This window comes from Magnolia sinica, chromosome 9 (assembly GCF_029962835.1).
Source record: "Magnolia sinica isolate HGM2019 chromosome 9, MsV1, whole genome shotgun sequence".
Classification (NCBI taxonomy): domain Eukaryota; kingdom Viridiplantae; phylum Streptophyta; class Magnoliopsida; order Magnoliales; family Magnoliaceae; genus Magnolia; species Magnolia sinica.
This window is the reverse complement of record NC_080581.1, coordinates 36,720,154-36,740,890: the sequence shown is the minus strand read 5'-3', so window position 1 is coordinate 36,740,890 and position 20,737 is coordinate 36,720,154. Positions and strand designations below refer to the sequence as shown.

Here is a 20,737-nt window from a genome sequence, read left to right as displayed (position 1 = left end):
AATGATTAATGATAAAGTTTATCTTATCGTGTCCAACTCAACTGTCCAACATATTCACTGCTCAGTGTTTTCTCTATAAAATCAAACGCTACTATCCTTTTCCTACTATTCCCTTCATCCACGATTTCTCGTACTTGCTCTTTCAAATTCCTCCCCTTACTCTCTAATGGATATTCAACAGAGGGTTTTTTCAGCATTCTTTATTTTATTGCCCGTGCTATTCACACTGAGGCCGGTCCTGGGCTTGACCGAATGTCAATTTCCTGCCCTCTTCAATTTTGGTGACTCGAATTCCGACACCGGTGGAATGGCTGCGGCTTTCGGGCAGTTCCTTCGTCCGAATGGAGAGACCTACTTTGGTGTACCTGCTGGAAGATTTTCTGATGGACGCCTCATCGTTGATTTCATCGGTGAGTTTTTCTTCCGCACAAGATGCATGTGATCATATATTTTATTTATTTTCAACAAATGATCGGCAGATTTCAGTGTAAACTTTAAAATATTTTACGCAATTAATCATTTAGAATAATTAAACCAACTAAGGCTCATTTGGATCTTAAGTTACTTTTGCCTCAAGTAGCTTATCCTGAGGCTCCTTACTAATGCTCCGGTGGTAGACTCTCAGGAGTTTTAACACCGGTTAAGGATTCGAATTGTTGAAAAAATTATAGAAATAATATTTTCTTTAAAATATGAAAGTCAAAAATTCAAATTGATCTGGAACGTTGTCCTTAAAGCGTTATTTGTCCCTACTCAAGTGAATTGAGTATGTTGAATACTAATGCTCCGGTGGTAGACTCTCAGGAGTTTTAACACCGGTTAAGGATTCGAGTTGTTGGAAAAATTATAGAAATAATATTTTCTTTAAAATATGAAAGCCGAAAATCCAAGTTGATCTGAAACGTTGTCCTTAAAGCGTTATTTGTACCTACTCAAGTGAATTGAGTATGTTGAAAGGTTACAAGCAAACCGCTTCTAGGATACGACGAGCCTAATGTGGGTTTGCGTTTAGCAAACATAAAAGGCCCACTAATGGAACTCTGTTACACAGTCTGGTATTTTTTATTTTTTATTTTTGTAAATTAAACTACTGCACTAGTCTGTTCTTCCTGTTCTTCAGCTACTAGTTCAGTTGAACCGTTCTTAGTCCACACTACTGGTCTGATCTTCAAGTAATGGTTCTGATCAACCTTGTTGTATTGCTGAATTTTAGTTTGTAGGAGAGGAGAGGTTCTGGTTCGTTTGGATAATGCTAGAGTGTGTTAAGATGGTTTGGAAACTCATTCAGGCCCTCTTTATATAGGCTATGGTGGCTAGGGGTTATGGTCTAGGGACATAAATCTCATTAATCTATTTTCTAGCCGTTGAGAAAGTAGCCGTTATTGGCAGTTTCTAGTTGTTGTGCATGAGTCATTAAATCTACTACATGCTGACGGTTGTGAGAGCTGGCTAGCCGTTTTTAGCTGTTGGGCTAGCTATGTAGTAGTTTCAGCATGGCTCTACAATTAATTGCATGAGGAATTACACCTCTGTTGCAACAGTCACATTTCAGCCTCCCTCGATCTCTCTTTCTCTATGTGTGTGTGTGTGTGTGTGTGTGTGTGTGTGTGTGTGTGTATTCAGAGGGACTCTCATTCAGTCCTCTAGTTTTTTTCCAGCCAGCCATCCGCATTAGCCACTTACCGCGACTTACACATGTATCACTCCGGTTCGCGTAAGGTCATGAAGGAGCGACATTCTACGACACGATGCGGACATGCGAAGTGTGCCACTAGCGCCTTTACAGCCACATCGCCTCACATGCCCATGCCCTCGCACCGAGCCTGTGACCTAGACCGAGACCCGCACGCGGCTATTCCAGTGCGTAGCACTGGAACACACAAGTTTCATTCCCCTTTGGACCATGTGGGTAAGTATTATATTTTTTCACTCTTCACATATATACCCAAAAAACTTCTTCTCATTTTTCAATGTAGGACTATTCTCATAACCTATGAAAAAAGGTGTTTTGCAAACACTTTTTGGATATATAATATTTTTTATTATTAAAGTATATTTAAAATCAACATTATTTTGCAACACGAGCATCTATATGTGGTGAAATCCTACGGCAGCGTGAGTGTGTGTGGGGGTGTTTAAAAAAAAAATAAAAATAAATAGTTTATCTTGATTTCTATTTGGTAAACAATATATTCATCAACTAAAAAATAGATAAGCATATTTGGTTCCGGATATGTGTAGGTCGTAAATTAAAAGGTTGAGATTGTTCTTTTTAAGTCATGGCCATGCAAGATGGGAAACACCGGATCACTGGTCTTGATAACGAAACTACAGTATACTCTGGTTTCTTTGAGCAAGTGGGGTCATTTGTCAGTGTTCCAAACCATTGGTGCATTGGGCCGCACCTTAGATGGACCATTACCAAAGGTTGTCTAATATTCGACAACCTGTTGGCATCCCTTTTAGTTGAACGTGGACCATACATTCACTAATTGGACGGTTCAAAGTAGATGAAAAATAAATATTATATTGATCCAAAACTTCTTGAGCCCCAAAAGGGTTTCAATGGTAGACGTTCCATCCTCCACTGCTTTTTGCACTGTGCTCCACTTGATCTTTGGATCTGTCTTATTGTTCGACTCAACCCTTCCGATTAGCTCACCAAATGAACGGACGGTTTGGATACAACACATGACCCACCGAACTTAGTGGCGTCAACACATCAGCCATGTCAGTGGTGTGGTTACACCAGCCAATACGCTTCCCCTTTCCCGTGGTGGCTCACCGATCAACGGTGTGTGATGTATGGGATTGATCCACACCGTACATCCATTTTTCCATATCAATTTAGTTTGTAAGCCTAAAAATGAAATAGAACTAAATCTCAAGTGGACCACACATAGGGGATTAAAAGGCTACCATTGAAAACCTCTTGGGGACACAAAAGCTTTGGATCAAGCTGATATTTGTGTTTTCCCGTCATCCAGGTCTATATGACCCTATGGAAAAGTTGGATGTCAAATAAACATCACGTTAGGAACTTAGGCCGGTGAATTTAAGTGGGCCACACCTGCACCAGAAATCATCATCCGCTTGGGTGGGCCTGCTGCCCACGTCCTAGTTGACTGAGCACCTGTGTTTGAACTATGATTTCATTCTAATTTTCTTTTTACAGAATTTAGAAATCTTAATTTATAGACAAGTGTAAAGCACAGACAAGAAAGAAATAGATGCTAATACCAAAAAAAAACAAAAAGAAAAAAAAGAAGAAAAAAAGAAGCATATATGAAATGAACTCTATGGTGTTCCACAGGACCACAAATGTATACACACACTAACACTATGAAACATCATATCTATTCCCGTACTTAGTTTAGCTTTGAAATTATAGATTGTTTTCGTTTAAATCGTGAATGAATGCATGTTTGGGTGATTTCGAATTGTCAGCTCAGGGCCTTGGATTGCCTTATATCCATGCGTACCTCAACTCCATTGGGGCCAACTTCAGTCACGGAGCCAACTTCGCCACATCCTCATCAACTATTAGAGAACCAACCACATCCTTTTTAAAGGGAGGGTTCAGTCCATTTTCCTTGGATGTGCAGTCATGGCAATTTGATCAATTCATAACAAGATCACAAACAGCGTCCAAAAAGGGTAAGTACTAATACTAGTTTAATAGCATTTGGAAATGTGAAAGAAAGATAATGACTGATGTTGTTTTGGGGTGCTTGAATTCCATATGCAGGAGTCTTCAAAGATTTGTTACCAAAGGAGGATTATTTCCCACAAGCTTTGTATACATTTGACATAGGACAGAATGACTTGACTTCAGGCCTTTTTTCTGGCTTGACCGAAGATGAAGTTATAGCAACTATACCTGATATTCTCAACAAGTTTACCACAGCAGTTCAGGTAAACAGAAAGAAATTTTTTATCTTAATATGTTGTGGTAAATAAGTTTATGTGCTTTGTAATGCCCACATGCATCTACAGTCAGCTAATGCACGTGCCACCACATATGTCCCTGTGGCACACAGGTGAAATATCTAAGCCATCCATTAGAAGAGAACTGCTATGTAAATTTCCTATTCCACGAATAAGGTTGGTTCACTATTTGGATGGGCCGCAATTAGCTCAACAAATGTATGCTCGTGAAAATTTGGTGGAACACAATTAACTGAACAAATGCACTTTGGAAATCTCAGGTTCACATGTATGTAGTGAATTATTTAAAATTTTAAATAATTAGGATTTTCGCTGCAACGAAACTTGCCCCTGCGGGTGAAAATAGAAAAATATTGGCGTGAAGTCTAGAATTGTGGAGCCCATATGTATAACATCCAATCCATCTAACAACTGATCATGATGTTCACACCACCCAAAATCTAGCTGAACAACCAGCTGATAGATTGTTTAGGTAATTTCTCTCCTCAATAAGCATTGGGAGGTGATTTCTGTTAGTGGAGGCATCTCATACACACGACCCAAGGTGTGAGATGAATTTAAAATCTATACCTAAAAATCAAACATCCCATTTAGAATAGTACCCTTTAGAATCCATTCCTAAATAGTTTTTTTGAAGTAATGATTACAGTGGCCCACCTGACTTCTGGACCAACTTAATTCTTTATCTTGGGAATCCACATATGCTACCTTCTGTAGTTTGCTAATAGATGGATTGGATCTTGCATGAACGTACCATGCGTCACAAGTGTGGCATGTACAGCAGGTACCTTATAATGCATGCATGTGAGCTTAGCAAGGACATGAATTACCTATAACCATGACACTGTCTAAATGACAAGCGTTCCTCTCTCTCTCTCTCTCTCTCTCTCTCTCTCTCTCTCTCTCTCTCTCTCTCTCTATATATATATATATATATAATATATATATATCTGGTCCCAAATGATGTTATTCATGACCTGAGTACTGATGCATGAAAGGTAATGTGGTGACACAGAACATATACTGGCAAGGAGCGAGGTCGTTTTGGATCCACAACACAGGTCCTTTGGGCTGTCTTCCCTACATTTTGGATAGACTCCTCATTAAAGCCGATCAACTGGATCCCATTGGTTGTGCCACTCCTTACAACGATGTGGCCCAACAATTCAATCTCAAATTGAAGGAAACCGTTGATCAGCTAAGAAAGGACCTTCCATTGTCTGCATTCACTTACGTCGACATATATTCAGCGAAATACACCCTCATCCACCAAGCAAGGAAGTATGGTAAGTACTTTCCAACACTCCCCCTTTAGTATCTTCCTTGCTTGCCTGTATGATTTTATCATCTAAGAATATTATTAATGGTACATTTGTTCGAATTTACATATACTATATGGTGGACCCCATAGAGAGTGGGTGTGTAGACCACTTTGGTCCATTTGAAGGTAAGGAGTGTACTGCGTTAGGAGAGCTCATAGTAAAGCTCTTTCCCAAGCTTAATGGGAGTGACACAAATGGCCTTGAAAATATCTCAACTGCCTCTGAAGTCATTTCTTTCTAATGGTTTACAGGAATCTGCAAGTTAGATTTTGCCAAGGAAACAAAAAACTTCTCTTTTTCTCGAAATTGAAACCGTTTCTGGTATATGAATTCGCTTTCTGTCGGGTCTACTTCTCCAAGAATATTGTGTTTATCCCTAAAACTTCACTAACCATTAGATTGTAAGTTTGCAGCCTGGTTAAATATTTTATCATTGATTTTCAAATCACCCAAGCATTTGCAGCCCATTTTGCCAAAGTATCAAGTTACTCCCATTTTGAAAATTGTCTACTTGTACCAGTTGGTATCGAAATGTTGCTTACCCAGTGTAGTTTTCCATCAAAGAGGAAAAAAATGAGCTAGACCTTTTCTTTGATCATATTATTGTAATTAAAAAAATAATAAAAAAAATTTAATGCAATGTTTATATTTGATATTTAATTGAATATATCTTTTATTCATTTTATTTACTACATTTTACTATTTATATATTGTTCTCAACCTTGAAAAAGAAAAAGAAAAATAAGCTAGGTAGTATGAAATATTAAAATCCTTATTTTTGTTGCAGGATTTGAACACCCTCTTAGAGCTTGTTGCGGGTATGGAGGCAAGTATAACTACAACCAGCAAGTGTTATGTGGAGGAACGATTGTTGTTAATGGAACTGATGTTTTGGTTAAATCTTGTCAAAATCCGTCGACTCGGATCATTTGGGATGGAATTCATTATACTGAGGCAGCTAACAAATGGGTGCTCGACCAGATTGTTAATGGTGCATTTTCAGATCCGCCTATTCCATTGAAAAAGGCATGCCATAGGGAGGCTCATTGATTTACATTCAGTTCATCCCCCTATTCCATTGAAAAAGGCATATGCCATAGGGAGTCCCATTGATTTACGTTCAGTTCGGTCGAGTCGTCTCCGTTTTTTTCTTTTACTTTAAAGCTAGGATTTATGAATTTACATTCCCTTTGAAGCTCTGATACAGGACTAGATTTCTGAAGTCTTGTGTTGCCTTACTGATATGTGTTTATAACATCTCATAGTATTGGGGTACAAATGTAGTTGGTTCTGTTAGTCTTTAAAGCATATTTCTAAAAGCTTTGTGGGTCTTACTACAATGCAGGCATTTTATCCAATCTTTCCATCCATTTTACTAGCTTATTTATTCAGAGACTGTTTGGAATGCTAGATTAAATGGTATGAAATTACATTTGGGCGTGATTCAGTTAAGCGGTTACTAACTATACCAAGTGTACAAAAAGATAAATTTCAAACATAGTCATAGAGTCCACTCAGCTGGAGACTCAACACACATGTCCAAAAATACAATGTAAGGTGAGTCCTTATCCCCAAAAGAAACCAAAAACCAATAGTCCACAACTGGTGGTCGTCTGCACATTGGAAATACGAGAACTCTTCGGTGGGGTCCATGTACTCACCTACATCAACGAAATCATCTGGTTGGTGTTTTAAAACACCATCCCAGGTGGGAGTGAATGATCAATGCAATGCTATTATTAACCGAAGTTTCACATGTTATCAACCCTATTGCTAGGGAGGACGTAACATATGAGCAATGGTTGCCCGCACAACTCAAAAATTAGAGAAAGTTGTGGAAGATTGGAATTCAAGAGCAAAATAAAGAAGGAAAAAGAGCATTTACATGATAAAAATAGCGCAGAGCCACTGTGTGCGTGCAACAATCATGTTGCACGGACCAATTGATGGTTTGTTGCGTGGTGCGTGCCATGTAGGCCCACGCAATAAAGAGTAGATTGTGCGGAAATGAGATCCACACGTGCAGATGTCTATAAATACCCATTCCCCTCCTTATTTCATTCATTCGTAAGTTCAGAGCTCCAGAAGATCTTGAAGAAATCCAAACTTCTCTCCTCCAGGAACTCTGCGAGGAAGAAGAAGTAAAAGAAGGAAAAGGCAAGAGAAGACCATGTTGCACTGGTAAGTGTAATAAGGATATGTCACGCAGTGCGCAACAAGAGTATTGCGCACCACAATATATGTATTAGTGCATATATATCCGTCTCGCCGATTCTGTTTTATATGAAAGTGATGATCTTCAAAGATTTGTTTATCTCCTTCAATAAAAGTATATGATGATGATGATTTTTCTCTCATGTTCATTTGTTATTATTGAATAAGATATCCCCAATTGCAATATATTTATTTCTTGTCGAAACAAAATAAACAACCAGTTGGTGCCATCAAATCTCGGGTCTCTATTTAGATCATGTGGTTCGTTGCGACACTAGATGGCTCCTCACCAGTATCCCTTGATCCTTTTTGGGTTTCATTTCCCCTAAGTCCCTGTACTTAATTGGATTTATAGTAGGGCTAATGGTTTAAGGACGACCAGTACTAGGGCAAAGGTCATCACATGACCACAGTGTGGAAAAGGCTAACCACCTGTATCATCATCATCATGAGAGGGTCGCAGCCTTCCTTTATGCTTGACAGTCATGACGGGGAGGCTCATCACCCAATATTTTACGAAAACAACAGGCACGTCACCCTATGTTTTACCAACATGGTAGTCTCATTGCCCCAACGCAGGCCGATAGTTTGGACACGGTGTTCCATACCACCATGTGCAGCCCCCCAAGTCTCATTGGATCGTATTGCGCTAATAGTTATGAATGAACATCATTTGTTGGTAACAGGGTATCTCAGATTCCTTGCTGTGTTGCAAACATTGGTCATATATGCAATCAAGCCATGCAAAGGATTGATCTGATTGTATAAGGAGAACCCTGGACAGACCGGCATTAGGTGCAAGCATCCCATGTAGTTCTAACTACTGTCGAATGCTCGAGTTCCGCCTCAGTTAGCAACATGAGTTGAGATAACCAAATTTAATGACCATCCTCTATTTCAAGGTTATACAAGGCTCGGCCACTTTCTATTATACTCTAATTTATAAAATTTGACTAATTAGTGATATAGCATTTATTTGACATTAACAAGGATCTCAAACTCTAACCAAGTAATGAATGTATATCTCAAGGTAAACATTAGTTAAACACCATTAAAATCTAACTTATCATTACAAACCCTAAATAATCACCAACACAGTAAGCATTAAAATAAGTATGCATTTCGTCATACATATTAGCTACCAATACAAATAAATTCAAGGATTTCTAGGACAGCATTTAGGGTATAATTGACTTAAGGATTTCTACTAAATAAAAAATATCATAGTCTATTACCCTTGAAGTTTGATAAACGGAAACCAATGAGAATAGTCTGCACCTTACGTTAGTTCGCCTAACTTAGATTTGCTTCTAGGGTTAAGGTTTAAGGAAGAATTCTTTAAACCTAAATAATTCAAACAAGCCTTTTGTAAGGTTTGGGAAAACTCAAACCTAATATCTAGATTCGAGAATTTCAGCTCAAAGTTTAACTTCAATCACTTGATGAAGGATATTCCACGAAGGATCCGGTCATGGCTAGATCTCTGATCGAATGGGAGAAAAGAAAACCCTCACGATTGATCTCCCTCTCTCACATAATTTCATCTCTCTCTCTCTCTCTCTCTCTCTCTCTCTCTCTCTCTCTCTCTCTCTCTCTCCCCTTTCCAAGGCTAGGGCATAAAATTTGCATGGGGAGGTGGGTTTGTTGAGTGTGAAACATTGCATATTTTTCCCTGTTTATACCTTGGTTTTATAAATATGATGGTGTTTAATCGATTTATGATTTCACGAGCTTAAGGTGAAAATGATGTTAAAAGCATGGAATTTAATACTCAAGAATTATCAAAGGATGGATCTTTGGTAACCAAGAATGAAGATTTCAAGAGTGATCCAAGAAAACCAAGTGAAGAAGGAAGAAAATCGAGTTTATAAAGTGCAAAATTCAAGAGCTGTTGAACTTGACTGTTCGATGACATCAAACACACTTCAATGACATCAAAGTGTTCGATGTCATGGAAGGAGACTCGATCACATCGAAATATCAGAGGAAAATCAAGTTTTGTCACTGGATAATTAGAAGCAATTCTTGATTACATTGAAGACCCTTCAATACCATCGAAAAGCACTTCGATTCCATTGAAGCTACTTTAATGACATCGAGATTTTTAGGAATTTTGGGCTCGACTTGCTGGACTCTTCTTGGTGATTTATGATGACATCAAAGGCATTTTGATGACATCGAAGACTTACGACGTGCAATTTCTAAATTCGAATCTAATTGGACATCACTCCTTCGATGACATCGAAGTCGCATCAAAGGTGCGCAAAGTGCATAAATTTGAGGCAGTTTGCAAAGTCAGTCGAACAATGCCTATTTAATGAGATCTTTTTAAGCATTCTAAGCAACAATTGGGATTAGAGGAGTAGAGCAAGGTGTGTAGCAACTTCCAAGGAGTTCTTTCTTCTTCTCTAGTTAGTTTTCCATATTTTTCATAAGATTTTTTTTTTAGCTTAATCATGTCTTTGGTTGGCTAATCTCTTAACTAGAACTAAGAGGTGAAGCTTGTAGTTTATTTATTTATTTATTTTACTTTGATTCAAGTTTATGTTGAACTTCCATTAATTAATAGTTTGAATGAAGGAATATTTTTAGTTTTCTATGATTTATTGTGACTGCAATTACAGTAGATGCTCGAGAAGCTTTTAATATATTCTTACTTGTTTTACAATTCTGTGATCTATAAAAGTCATATCCACCATCATCTATAGGCATGATAGATGAATGAATTCCCTGCAATCATTACATTGGTGCTTCATGAGGGAACTAAACTAATGAAAATTAAAGATTTTGTCTTAACTGCTCCTCCATCCGACTGGATGGGATATGACTCCAATTCCAGTTGTGTTTGATTGAATCTAGTAAAGTAACATCATAATAAGTACAAGTGGATCCTTGGTGCTCTTGTTTCCATTACTTTAATAGATTTAATTCACAACAATTTTTTCTCTAAATTCTCATATTTTAGATTCTTGTTCCAATTCTAGTTACTTCAGAATATGTACTAGGTAAGTCCCTATGGATACAACCTCGGTCTCACCGAGATTATTACTATAGCGCAGCCCCACACTTGGGGTTGTGAATAGGGGTGTGAATTGAAAGGCTATTATAGTACTAGAATGTGTGCAAATGGTCGCAAAGGCTAAGTTTTCATTCTACTAACCCTATAGGAGGTTGTTTTCAACTAACAAGGTCCATAGGAAGGTGCATGGATCAATCTAAGCCATGGGATATGTGTCCAACTAGGAGAACTATGTTTGGATATAACTTTCTAATGATTAGACATGCTGATCAATGGATAAGGTCCTAATCTAGTTCGACGGTCACCGCCGATCGATCGGGGTCGTGGATATATAGATATGTATAGGAAATGTCTTAAGTCAATGTCTTAAGTTTGACCATGATCCAATGGTCCGAAAGTCACAACTTCGGTAAAGAGCGCAGGGTGATCATTTCACTTAAGTTCAAGTTATCAACTAAGGCACTCACATATCTCATGTGCTTAGCTTGTGGGCTGAAGTCGAGCAATCCGAGGCACCACCTTAGCTCAATATCCACGATGGACATCAAGCCAGACAAGATAGATGTTAATCTATATTTTTGAATCTAGCGGACTAAAAACACGCGGTCTAAACCTAATCTGGTTAACTAGGGCATTTATAGGATAAGTTAACCCTCGAGACTCCTCGTGGGTGTCAACTAGCGTTGGAGCTGTAAAAGTTCATGACTCTACCCATTCGTGACAAGCACGAATAGGTATTTGACTCTAATTTTCCTAAATCCATTATCTCTAGTATAATTAGGGCACCTAGTTTGGCTAGGGCAACACACTAACAGTTCCACTTGCGTACATATTGGAATTTTATAGAACGTTACAATCTACCCTTCTTAAAAGAAAATTTTATTATTAAAATTTGTACCTGATCATACTCCTCAAGTATATGTAGGTAGTTCTTTCATACTTCTACGTCGGTCTACGTTGTGCCTTCTTCCTCAGTGTGGTGGATCCACAACACCTTTACTAATGGGAAAACTTTTCTGTGTAGACTTGCTCCTTCCTATCCAGAATGCGTGTCGGTTGGAGCTCATAGGTCGTATCCTCACGTAGCTCCACTTTGTCCCATTTGATAAAGTGTGATGGATCTAGCATGTACTTCTTTAGCATGGACACATGGAACACATTGTGTACACTTGAAAGTGATGTTGAGAGCGCTAAGCTATACGTGACGACACTGACCCAATCTAGAATATGGAACAAGCCTATGAAACATGGGGTCAACTTCCCATTCATGTTAAACTTAAGCAATCCCTTCATAAGGGAGGCCTTTAGAAATGCGTGGTCTCCCGCCACGAATTCCAAGTTTCTCCTCTGTTTGTCCGTATAATTCTTCAATTGAGGTTGTCACACGGATGGGCAAAAAGTGGGTCATTTTCATCAAATAATCTATGATCATCCAAATGGAATCACTTCCCTTCCAAGTTTTTGGCAAACAGGAAATGAAATCCCATTTCCACTCGACAATTAGCATTGATTGTGCTGATGCTCGGCTTTCACTTTTTGGTAGGTAAGACATCTCGACACATAATTTGTGATCTTTCTCTTCATGTCGTTGTTCACAACCCCAAGTGTAGGGTCGCGATGTAGTAATAATCTTGGTAAGATCGGGTTGAATCCACAGGGACTGAAACTTGTACGTTTCTAAAATTAATTAGAAGTAGAACTAGAAGAAGATGTGAAACTAATTTTGAAGTATTTGAGAGAGTAATTATGAATAGAGTATTAAAACTAAGAATTTAAAGGTGAGAAGTAGGGTACCAAGGATTCACTTGTAGTGATCAGGGAGCCCTCTTGCTTGATTCAAGTAACACAAATAGAATTGAAGTTCTATCCTATCCAATTGGAAAATATATCAATAAAATCAAATCTGAACTTCCCTTGACCTAATTCTCAATGAAGGAGAATTTTAATAATTGGTAGGGATTCCATCACCAAACCATGCCCAAGACACAATGGCAAACAACAGGATTTACCAATCCCATAATCTCAAAGTAGGAGAATTGTGAAGATTATGAAGGATTCCATCACCCTACCATGCCCAAGGGACGATGGTGAATAACAGGACTTACTAATTTCACAATTTTAAATCAGGAAAAGAAGATAGTCAAAGCTATTTCAGATCTACTGTAATTTGAGTCACAATAAATCATTAAAAACTGAAAGTATTCCTTAAATATCAAATCATAATCCATGGAGTTCAACACAAACATGAATCAAAGCAATAGAAACATCCCATCATGTTACAACCTTCACCTCTTAGCCCTCTCGAAGAGGTTTAGCCAATCATAGACATGATTGGACCAAAGTCTCTTAAAAAAATATGAAAACAAGTAAGCAAGAAGAAGAAAACCTCTTGGTGATGGCGTCTCCACCCTTTTGCTCCACTCCTTAAATCCTAGAAGATGCCTAGGAACATCCTAGGGAGTCTTATTTATAATTATAGAACTCCAACTTTCGCACCTAGTTGGAAAACTCTAGAAACCGCCTCAAATTTACGCAGTTTGCTAAAATAGACTTTATTCTGCATAATAACCCAAAATAGACTTCACTTTGCATAATTTCACAAAATGACCCAGAGTTTCAGAATATGTTTTTTTCAGGATGATTTCAGGATTCCTTTTCTTCACTTCAAATCTTTGTTTCTCTTCATTCCTCACTTGGTTTTCTTAGATCTTTAGCATATGAATTCTTCAATCTTAGTCTCCTAAGATCCATCCCTTACCTTGTGATTCTTGAGCATTAAATCTATGCTTTTAGCACCCTTTTTAATCCAAGCTGTTAAATTCACCTTGCAACACAAACATGAGTAAAACTGAACATTAAACATTATGATGTTCATAAAATCAAGATATAAATGAGGGATAATATATAGTATTTGACCCTCAACATAATCCCCAACCAGCATTTTGCTAGTCCCGAGCAAAGTATGCGAAAAATATTTTGAGAACCTCAGGATAATTTCTATAAGCTTAAGTAGTTTTAAAAAAAATAATCTAGATAATAAAATTCTAAAATACATCAATGTTGTGCAATACATTCTCCTAAACTCTAGCACTCGGTAAGTTTCATAATCAAGTTCAAAGCATTAATCCTCTAATTAGAACAATTCTAAACTTTGAGTTCCATGGGTGAAGGTTCAATTCTTCACTTTTATGATAACATTGATAATTAAAAGAGCATTCAAGACAACCAAAACCTAATCCGAAACTTCCCTTACAGTTCATCTTTTAATCCCTCTTTTATTCCTCCAGCTTTTGATTTTTCCATCAATGACTTTCACGTTATGTCAACCTTTTAAAAAATCATTAATAGGTGGCCTTTTTGAAGATAATTATTTTTTAGCTGGGTATTATTATTATTATTATTTAAACATGATGGCAAATTCCCCAGGTGGGTCCTTTCAAGTTAAATAATCACCAAGTTAACAATTCAATGTTGACTGAAGCTTTAATGTGACTGCTAGATGTGGCATGTGAAATCATGACTCGATCAATGTTTAAAACTTCTATTCATGGATTAATAACTCGAACTTAACTTAGAAATTTCCAAGTAACTGAATCTAAGGGATATAAATCATCAACATTAAGCATCTTATACTTCTATTTTTCAAAAAAATTCTAATTTTTTGCACTTTTTTTCACAATTTTTTCTTAAAGACTAGGAGAATAAGTGATTAGGTAACCTAATCCCCCATCCCCAACCTAAAATCTATATTGTCCTCAATGTAAAAGAAATAAGGATGTAATGCAAGAGAGGCAACGAAAAGAAAAGGGAAGTGATGGAAAGATGGTACCTGAAGAAGGAATTTTACAGCTTTTCCAATGATCTCAGTACGAAGATGGGTTAGCATAAAAGATTCGAATAGATAATAAGCAAACTATCCTAAAATAGTGAAAAGTAAACTATCCTAAACAACGAAAAGTAGTAAACCCAACTACACCTCCGTCGGACTAGGAGGTCAATCCTGGTAAACAAGATCATTCAGAGGTATGGACATGTCCTCTGAATCAAATTTTTTAACAAATGGCTTTAAACGGTGTCCATTCACTTTGAAATCATTGTCATTGTTTGGATTCCAAATCTCGATGGGCCTATGAGGATAGACATTAGTAACAGTGAAAGGGTCGTTCCAATGAGATTTGAGTTTACCCAGAAAGAAGATGTAATCAAGAGTTGTACAAAAGGACCTTCTGACCTGGCGTAAATGACTTTCAAAAAATGTGTTGGTCATAAAACACCTTCATTTTGTCGTTGTAAATTCTCAAGTTCTCATATGCATCATTATGAATTTCCTCAAGTTCATTTAATTAAATTTTGTGCAGCGGCTAGCGTTGTCTAAATTAAAGTTCAGATTTTTAATTGCCCATTAGGCCCTATGTGAGGCCCCATCTTAGACCGTACCATTCCGTATGCTTTCGCGGTCCTCCCAGTCAAATTTCGATAACCTGCGATGTGTAGATAGAATTTACGCATGACCCTGAGTCATATTCTGTATTTTAGAGTCGGCTCGACCCGAGACTTGTATCCTTGCGACCGCGCCATCGCCGTGGTTCCGACGCCACATCTTGCGCGCTGAGGAGATACCCGGGCCAGGAGATGTGGGCCCGCGTTCAGTTCGAGGAAAATGTCATGCGTTACAATCCCAAGAGAATGTCTCATTAATCACATCAAATGTCAAGTACTCCATCCCATCATGTCAAGTACAACACTCATCCCCAAGCAACCCCTAAAGTCAACTCTCTCTCTCTCTCTCTCTCTCTCTCTCTCTCTCCACCCATCAAGTACACCCATCCATTACTCATCATCCCTCTCTCCCAACATCTCTCTCTCTCATTCTCTCTCTCCATTTTCAAGTAACTCCCATGAGAGAAATCATCCAAGCTCCCTAAGAGAAAAGCTAGGTGTGGCCCACTTCCTACCACCTAATCCAACCCTTCAAAGCCAATCTCAACCATTTAATTGACCCCCTTGGAGCTCTAAAGCCTATTGGCGGAAGGAGGAAGGAAGGAATTTGAGGTGGGTGATTTTATTATTTGATTTGTGATTTGAGGGCCCACATATGTGGGACCCATCTTGATGTATGTGTTGTATTAAAGAGGGACCCATAGTGGCGGGGTCCCTCCACCAACCGATTCTCTCTCTCTCTCTCGTTCTTTTTGTAAGCCCCACCATGATAGTGTGTTCCATCTGGACCATCCAGACTACCCAGACCATCCAGACGGTCCGGATCATCTAGATCATCCAGACCGTCCAGACGAATCAGGCTATCAAAATTGCCCAGACGATGCTGATCCACCATGATATATGTGTAGCTTTCATGATGTGGACCCGACATGATGTACGTGTGGGAGCCACATGATGTGTGTATCTCCATCGTCCAATCCCTGGACGGTGGGATCCACTGTGATATACGTGTGGATGAGACCCACCAAGGTGTATTTATTCTATATCCACCGTTCGTCCATCTGAATTGTGGACCCTACTTGGATGTAAGTGTTTTATGCAAACCGTCCATCCGTGTGGGTCCCACTTTGATGTGTCTGTTGTACACGTGGACCCCACGCAAGGTATATATATTTTATATCCCCACCGTCCACTGTCTGGACGGTGGAGACCGACCTTGATCTGCTGTATATCCACACTGTCCATGTGCATGGGACAGTGGGCCCTGATGCACGTAGGGCTACCTTGATGTATTTGTTGTACCCTCACCGTCCATCAGGGACGGTGAGATCCACCATGATTTATGGGTTTAATCTGTACCACCCTGCAGTGGACCCCACTTGGTATGAGTGTTTTATTTCAGCCATCCAGCAGGTTTGGACGGTTGATACCCACCAGTGATGTATGTATTTTACCTCCACGCCATCCATCTGTGGCCCCACTAGCAATGTTTAACTGCTGGTCTTGACGTCAGCATGTTTTATGGCTCCCATTAGCGTAGGTACCATCCACTTAGATAGTGGGTCCCACATTGCTTGATGTCATCAAGTTATGTGGGCCTGATCAGAGATATGTGTTATATCTAAATTGTCCATCTAATTGACAAGCTCATCTTTAGGCTTGAGACAAATAAATGAGGCAGATCTATTTGGTGGACCACACTACAGAAATCAGTAGAGATTTAACGTCCACCACTAAAACCCTTTTTGGGTCACTAAAGTTTTGGATCTAAATGATATTTGTTTTTCCTCTCCAACTAGGTCCTTGTGACTATATGGAGAGATTGGATGGGAAATAAATGTTATGGTGGGGCCCACCTTGCTGTATGTATTCTGTATCCCCACCGTCCATATCTAGATGGTGCTAGTGAGGCCCTACTATGATATATGTGTTTATCTGTGCCATTCAGACGTGACCCACCTTGATGTAAGTATTTTAGCCACGTGGTTCAGCTAGACGTGGAACCCTTGATGCATGTATTCTATCCACACATATTGTCCACTTATTTTTAGGCCGTAGGCCTCATTACCTTGAGAGGCCCACTTGATGTGTATGAGGCCCATTAGTGTGACCCATTAATGCAACCCACTTGATATGTATGAGGCCCATGTGTGGGGCCCACTATTGTGTATTTGAAGCCTATGGGTTGTGGCCCATTGTGATGTATTTGAGGCCAAGGGCAAGGCCTGTGTGATGTATTTATAGCCCATGTGATGCGGCCCATAGTGATGTGTATTAGGCTCGTGTGAGCGGCCCATAATGATGAGTGTTAGGCCCATAGTGATGTGTGTTAGGCTCGTGTGAGTGGCTCATAGTGATGTGTATTAGGCTCGTGTGAGTGGCCCATAATGATGAGTGTTAGGCCCATAGTGATGTGTGTTAGGCTCGTGTGAGTGGCTCATAGTGATGTGTATTAGGCCATTATGATGCGGCTCATAGTGGAGTGTGTTAGGCTCATGTGATGTGGCCCATAGCGGTGATTGTTAGGCCCATGTGATGCGGCACATAGTGATGTGTATTAGGCCCATGTGAGTGGCCCAGAGTGATGCGTATTAGGCCCATATGATGCGGCTCATAGTGGTGTGTGTTAAGCCCATGTGATGTGGCTTATAGCGATGAGTATTAGGCCCATGTGATGCAGCCTATAGTGATGTATATTAGGCCCGTGTGAGTGACCCATAGTGATGAGTGTTAGGCCCATGTGAGCAACCCATAGTGATGTGTGTTAGGCTCGTGTGAGTGGCCCATAGTGATGTGTATTAGGCCTATGTGATGCGGCTCATGGTGGTATGCGTTAGGCCTATGTGATGTGGCCCATAACAGTGAGTGTTAGGCCCATGTGATGCGTCCCATAGTGATGTGTATTAGGCCCATTTGAGTGGCCCATAGTGATATGTATTAGGCCTATGTGATGCGGCTCATAGTGGTGTGTGTTAGGCCCACGTGATGTGGCCCATAGTGATGAGTGTTAGGCCCATGTGAGCGGCCCATAGTGATGTGCATTAGGCCCATGTGAGTGGCCCATAGTATTGTGTATTAGGCCCATGTGATGCGGCTCATAGTGGTGTGTGTTAAGCCCATGTGATGTGGCCCAAAGTAGTGAGTGTTAGGTCCATGTGATGCGGCCCATAGTGATGTGTATTAGGCTCGTGTGAGTGGCCCATAGTGATGTGTATTAGGCCCATGTGATACGGCTCATAGTGGTGTGTGTTAGGCCCATGTGATGTGGCCCATAGCGGTGAGTATTAGGCCCATAGTGATGTGTATTAGGCCGGTGTGAGTGGCCCATAGTGATGTGTATTAGGCCCATGTGATGCGGCTCATAGTGGTGTGTGTTAGGCCCATGTGATGTGGCCCATAGTGGTGAGTGTTAGGCCCATGTGATGCGGCCCATAGTGATGTGTATTAGGCCCGTGTGAGTGGCCCATAGTGATGTGTATTAGGCCCATGTGAGAGGCCCATAGTGATGTGTGTTAGGCTCGTGTGAGTGGCCCATAATGATGTATAAGGCCTATGCGATGCGGCCCGCTTGATGTAGGAGATCCTTGTGTATGATTGTATGTGGCCCATTATGATTGTAGGTGGCCCATTGAGATTATATGGGGCTCGTTGTGATGTAATTGTGTCCATGGATGAGGCCCAATGTGATGTATTTATGACCTAGTGTGATGTATATTAGGCCCTTGTGTGAGGCCATGGACCACTATATGTTTGGCTCTATGTGAGCCACTCCTTGGGAGCAATGTTGGTTAAATGTCCACATTAATGGGCAATGATGGTTAAATGTCCTCATTGTGACCTTCCCTTAGGCCCTTTGATAAGTCGATTATCAATGCTGGTTATCGATACCAATTATGAGTATGTGACAGCATAGCATCATGATACATATACATACGCATCATCTGCATGTTTGTTATGAGATGTGGGTGACCATTGCATATGTCATAGGGAAGGTTGTTCATGGGACTCACGATAGGTAGAGTTGCCCCACATGAGCAAATGGTATGCGCAGGATTGATGCATGATTGGATTGTGTGATTCATGCATCTCACATTGTGTGATTATGATTACCGTACGCCCTAATGACATCAGGGCTGTAGCCTTCACAGGCATATCGTGGATGGCCAGATGGGACACGAAAAATCTATTCTACATAGGGTGCTATAGATATCCTTCGGTAAAAGTCCCAGAACCCTCTTAGTACCAGAGGTTGCTCCAACGCTTAAACCGAGTGGATGCATGAGTGCATGAGGGTCGTATTCCATTAAGCCGTGTCTCCCACTGTGTCGTGGTCGGTGGGAAGGGGGTGCGGCCTTACCTGCCCAAGAGAAAGTGGCAAAGCTAAGCTGAGTTTAACCAACTCGAGGAATGGATCCACTATTGATGAGCCGGACCCGATATTAGCAGGTAGATAGTGAGGTCTCTTCCACTCACCTTGTTATGCGCGATGGGGCAGCAATCTGGTTTGGAGTGTACTAGACCCCGGTGATTTCTCAGAGAGGAACCGTACTGATATGTGGACTTATTGAGTAGGAGTTGTATGCTCATTCATTCATTCACTATCCACTCAGGCTGGTGGTGTGCAACTAATTATTGTGTACCTTCGTAATGGCAAGGATTTCAGTTGGGGCGTGCGACTAACCTGAGATCAGGAGTCTACTACATTAACTTTGGCTATCCAAATTTACGTATGAGACTGGTTTGGATAGAAGTTCCTGGTGATGGACCCCATAGCCTGCGATACTACGTACTATCATCTTGACTTCACTCCAGCTTGATAATTTCATTCGCACCGCATATTGCATTACATCAGTAACATTTAGCATTTTGGGTTGTCATGTTTCTGCATTGATATGGTCGTTAGCATTCATGCCTTGCATGCATAGCCTTGGTACGGTTGATGGTACTCATGGACTTGTCAGTATTTCCGCTTACTCTGATATCATATGATGCATGATCTTGTCAGTATTTCCGCTTACTCTAATATCACATGATTCATGGACTTGTCAGTATTTTCACTTACTATGATATCATATGATTCATGATCCTATCAGTATTTTCGCTTATTCTAATATGATTTATGGCATTGTATTGCATACTTGGCACTTACCTTGTGCACACACTTTCACTACCCTTTTAAGTTTTCTATAAGCTTATGCACGATAGATGCATGCAAGTGGCGTTAGGTCGTAGCAGCGTTGAGTTTGGAGCATGCAACGGACTTTTGGAGCTTTCATTTTTGACATACGTATTTCCCTTTCAGCACTGTATTCAATATTTATATTAGTGGACATGTGATGATGAATGTTGCCATTGTGAATCAGGTAAACTTATGGTTATGCTTCTTACGAGATAAATGTACGTTGGAAAATCCTCCTTGTAGGATCTCAAGATTAGAATTTGGTGTATGTGCGCTTGGAGCCGAGAATGGGGTACTACAGAGGCTGTTGGCATCAGATTCAGCGATCGGATATTTTGTGAGCCCGGTTTCCGAGTTTGGGGCATGACGCCCTATGTTCCAACTCTATAGATAAGTGACAAGCCTTCCCATAAATAAGTCTAAAGGGAGACATTCCAATAAGAGTCTTAAATGCAGTACGGTAAACTCATAAAGCATCAGTCAAGCGGATTAACTAATCCTTACGGTCAGGGTTAACCATTTTTTCCAGTATGTGTTTAATTTCCGTATTGGAAATCTCAGTTTGCCCACTTATTTATGGGTGGTATGGAGTGCTCACTTTGTGAGAGATGCCAT

General features: G+C 40.0%; 1 protein-coding gene across 1 annotated transcript; it reads left to right on the top strand.

The window, feature by feature from the left end:
- The first annotated feature begins 307 nt into the window (after positions 1-307).
- On the top strand, positions 308-6,608 carry LOC131254959 (GDSL esterase/lipase At3g26430-like). The gene is made up of 4 exons (XM_058255659.1): positions 308-410; positions 3,749-3,915; positions 4,964-5,234; positions 6,058-6,608. Exons 1-4 carry the CDS (start codon positions 308-310, stop codon positions 6,318-6,320), a joined length of 804 nt encoding a protein of 267 aa, XP_058111642.1. The 3' UTR covers positions 6,321-6,608.
- Positions 6,609-20,737: the final 14,129 nt, after the last annotated feature.

Excerpts from the sequence above, each read along its gene's own strand:
- LOC131254959 (XM_058255659.1), top strand. The coding sequence starts at position 308 with ATGGCTGCGGCTTTCGGGCAGTTCCTTCGTCCGAATGGAGAGACCTAC. Across the intron at positions 411-3,748 it reads CCTCATCGTTGATTTCATCG|GAGTCTTCAAAGATTTGTTA; the intron begins GTGAGTTTTTCT and ends TTCCATATGCAG. Across the intron at positions 3,916-4,963 it reads AGTTTACCACAGCAGTTCAG|AACATATACTGGCAAGGAGC; the intron begins GTAAACAGAAAG and ends GTGGTGACACAG.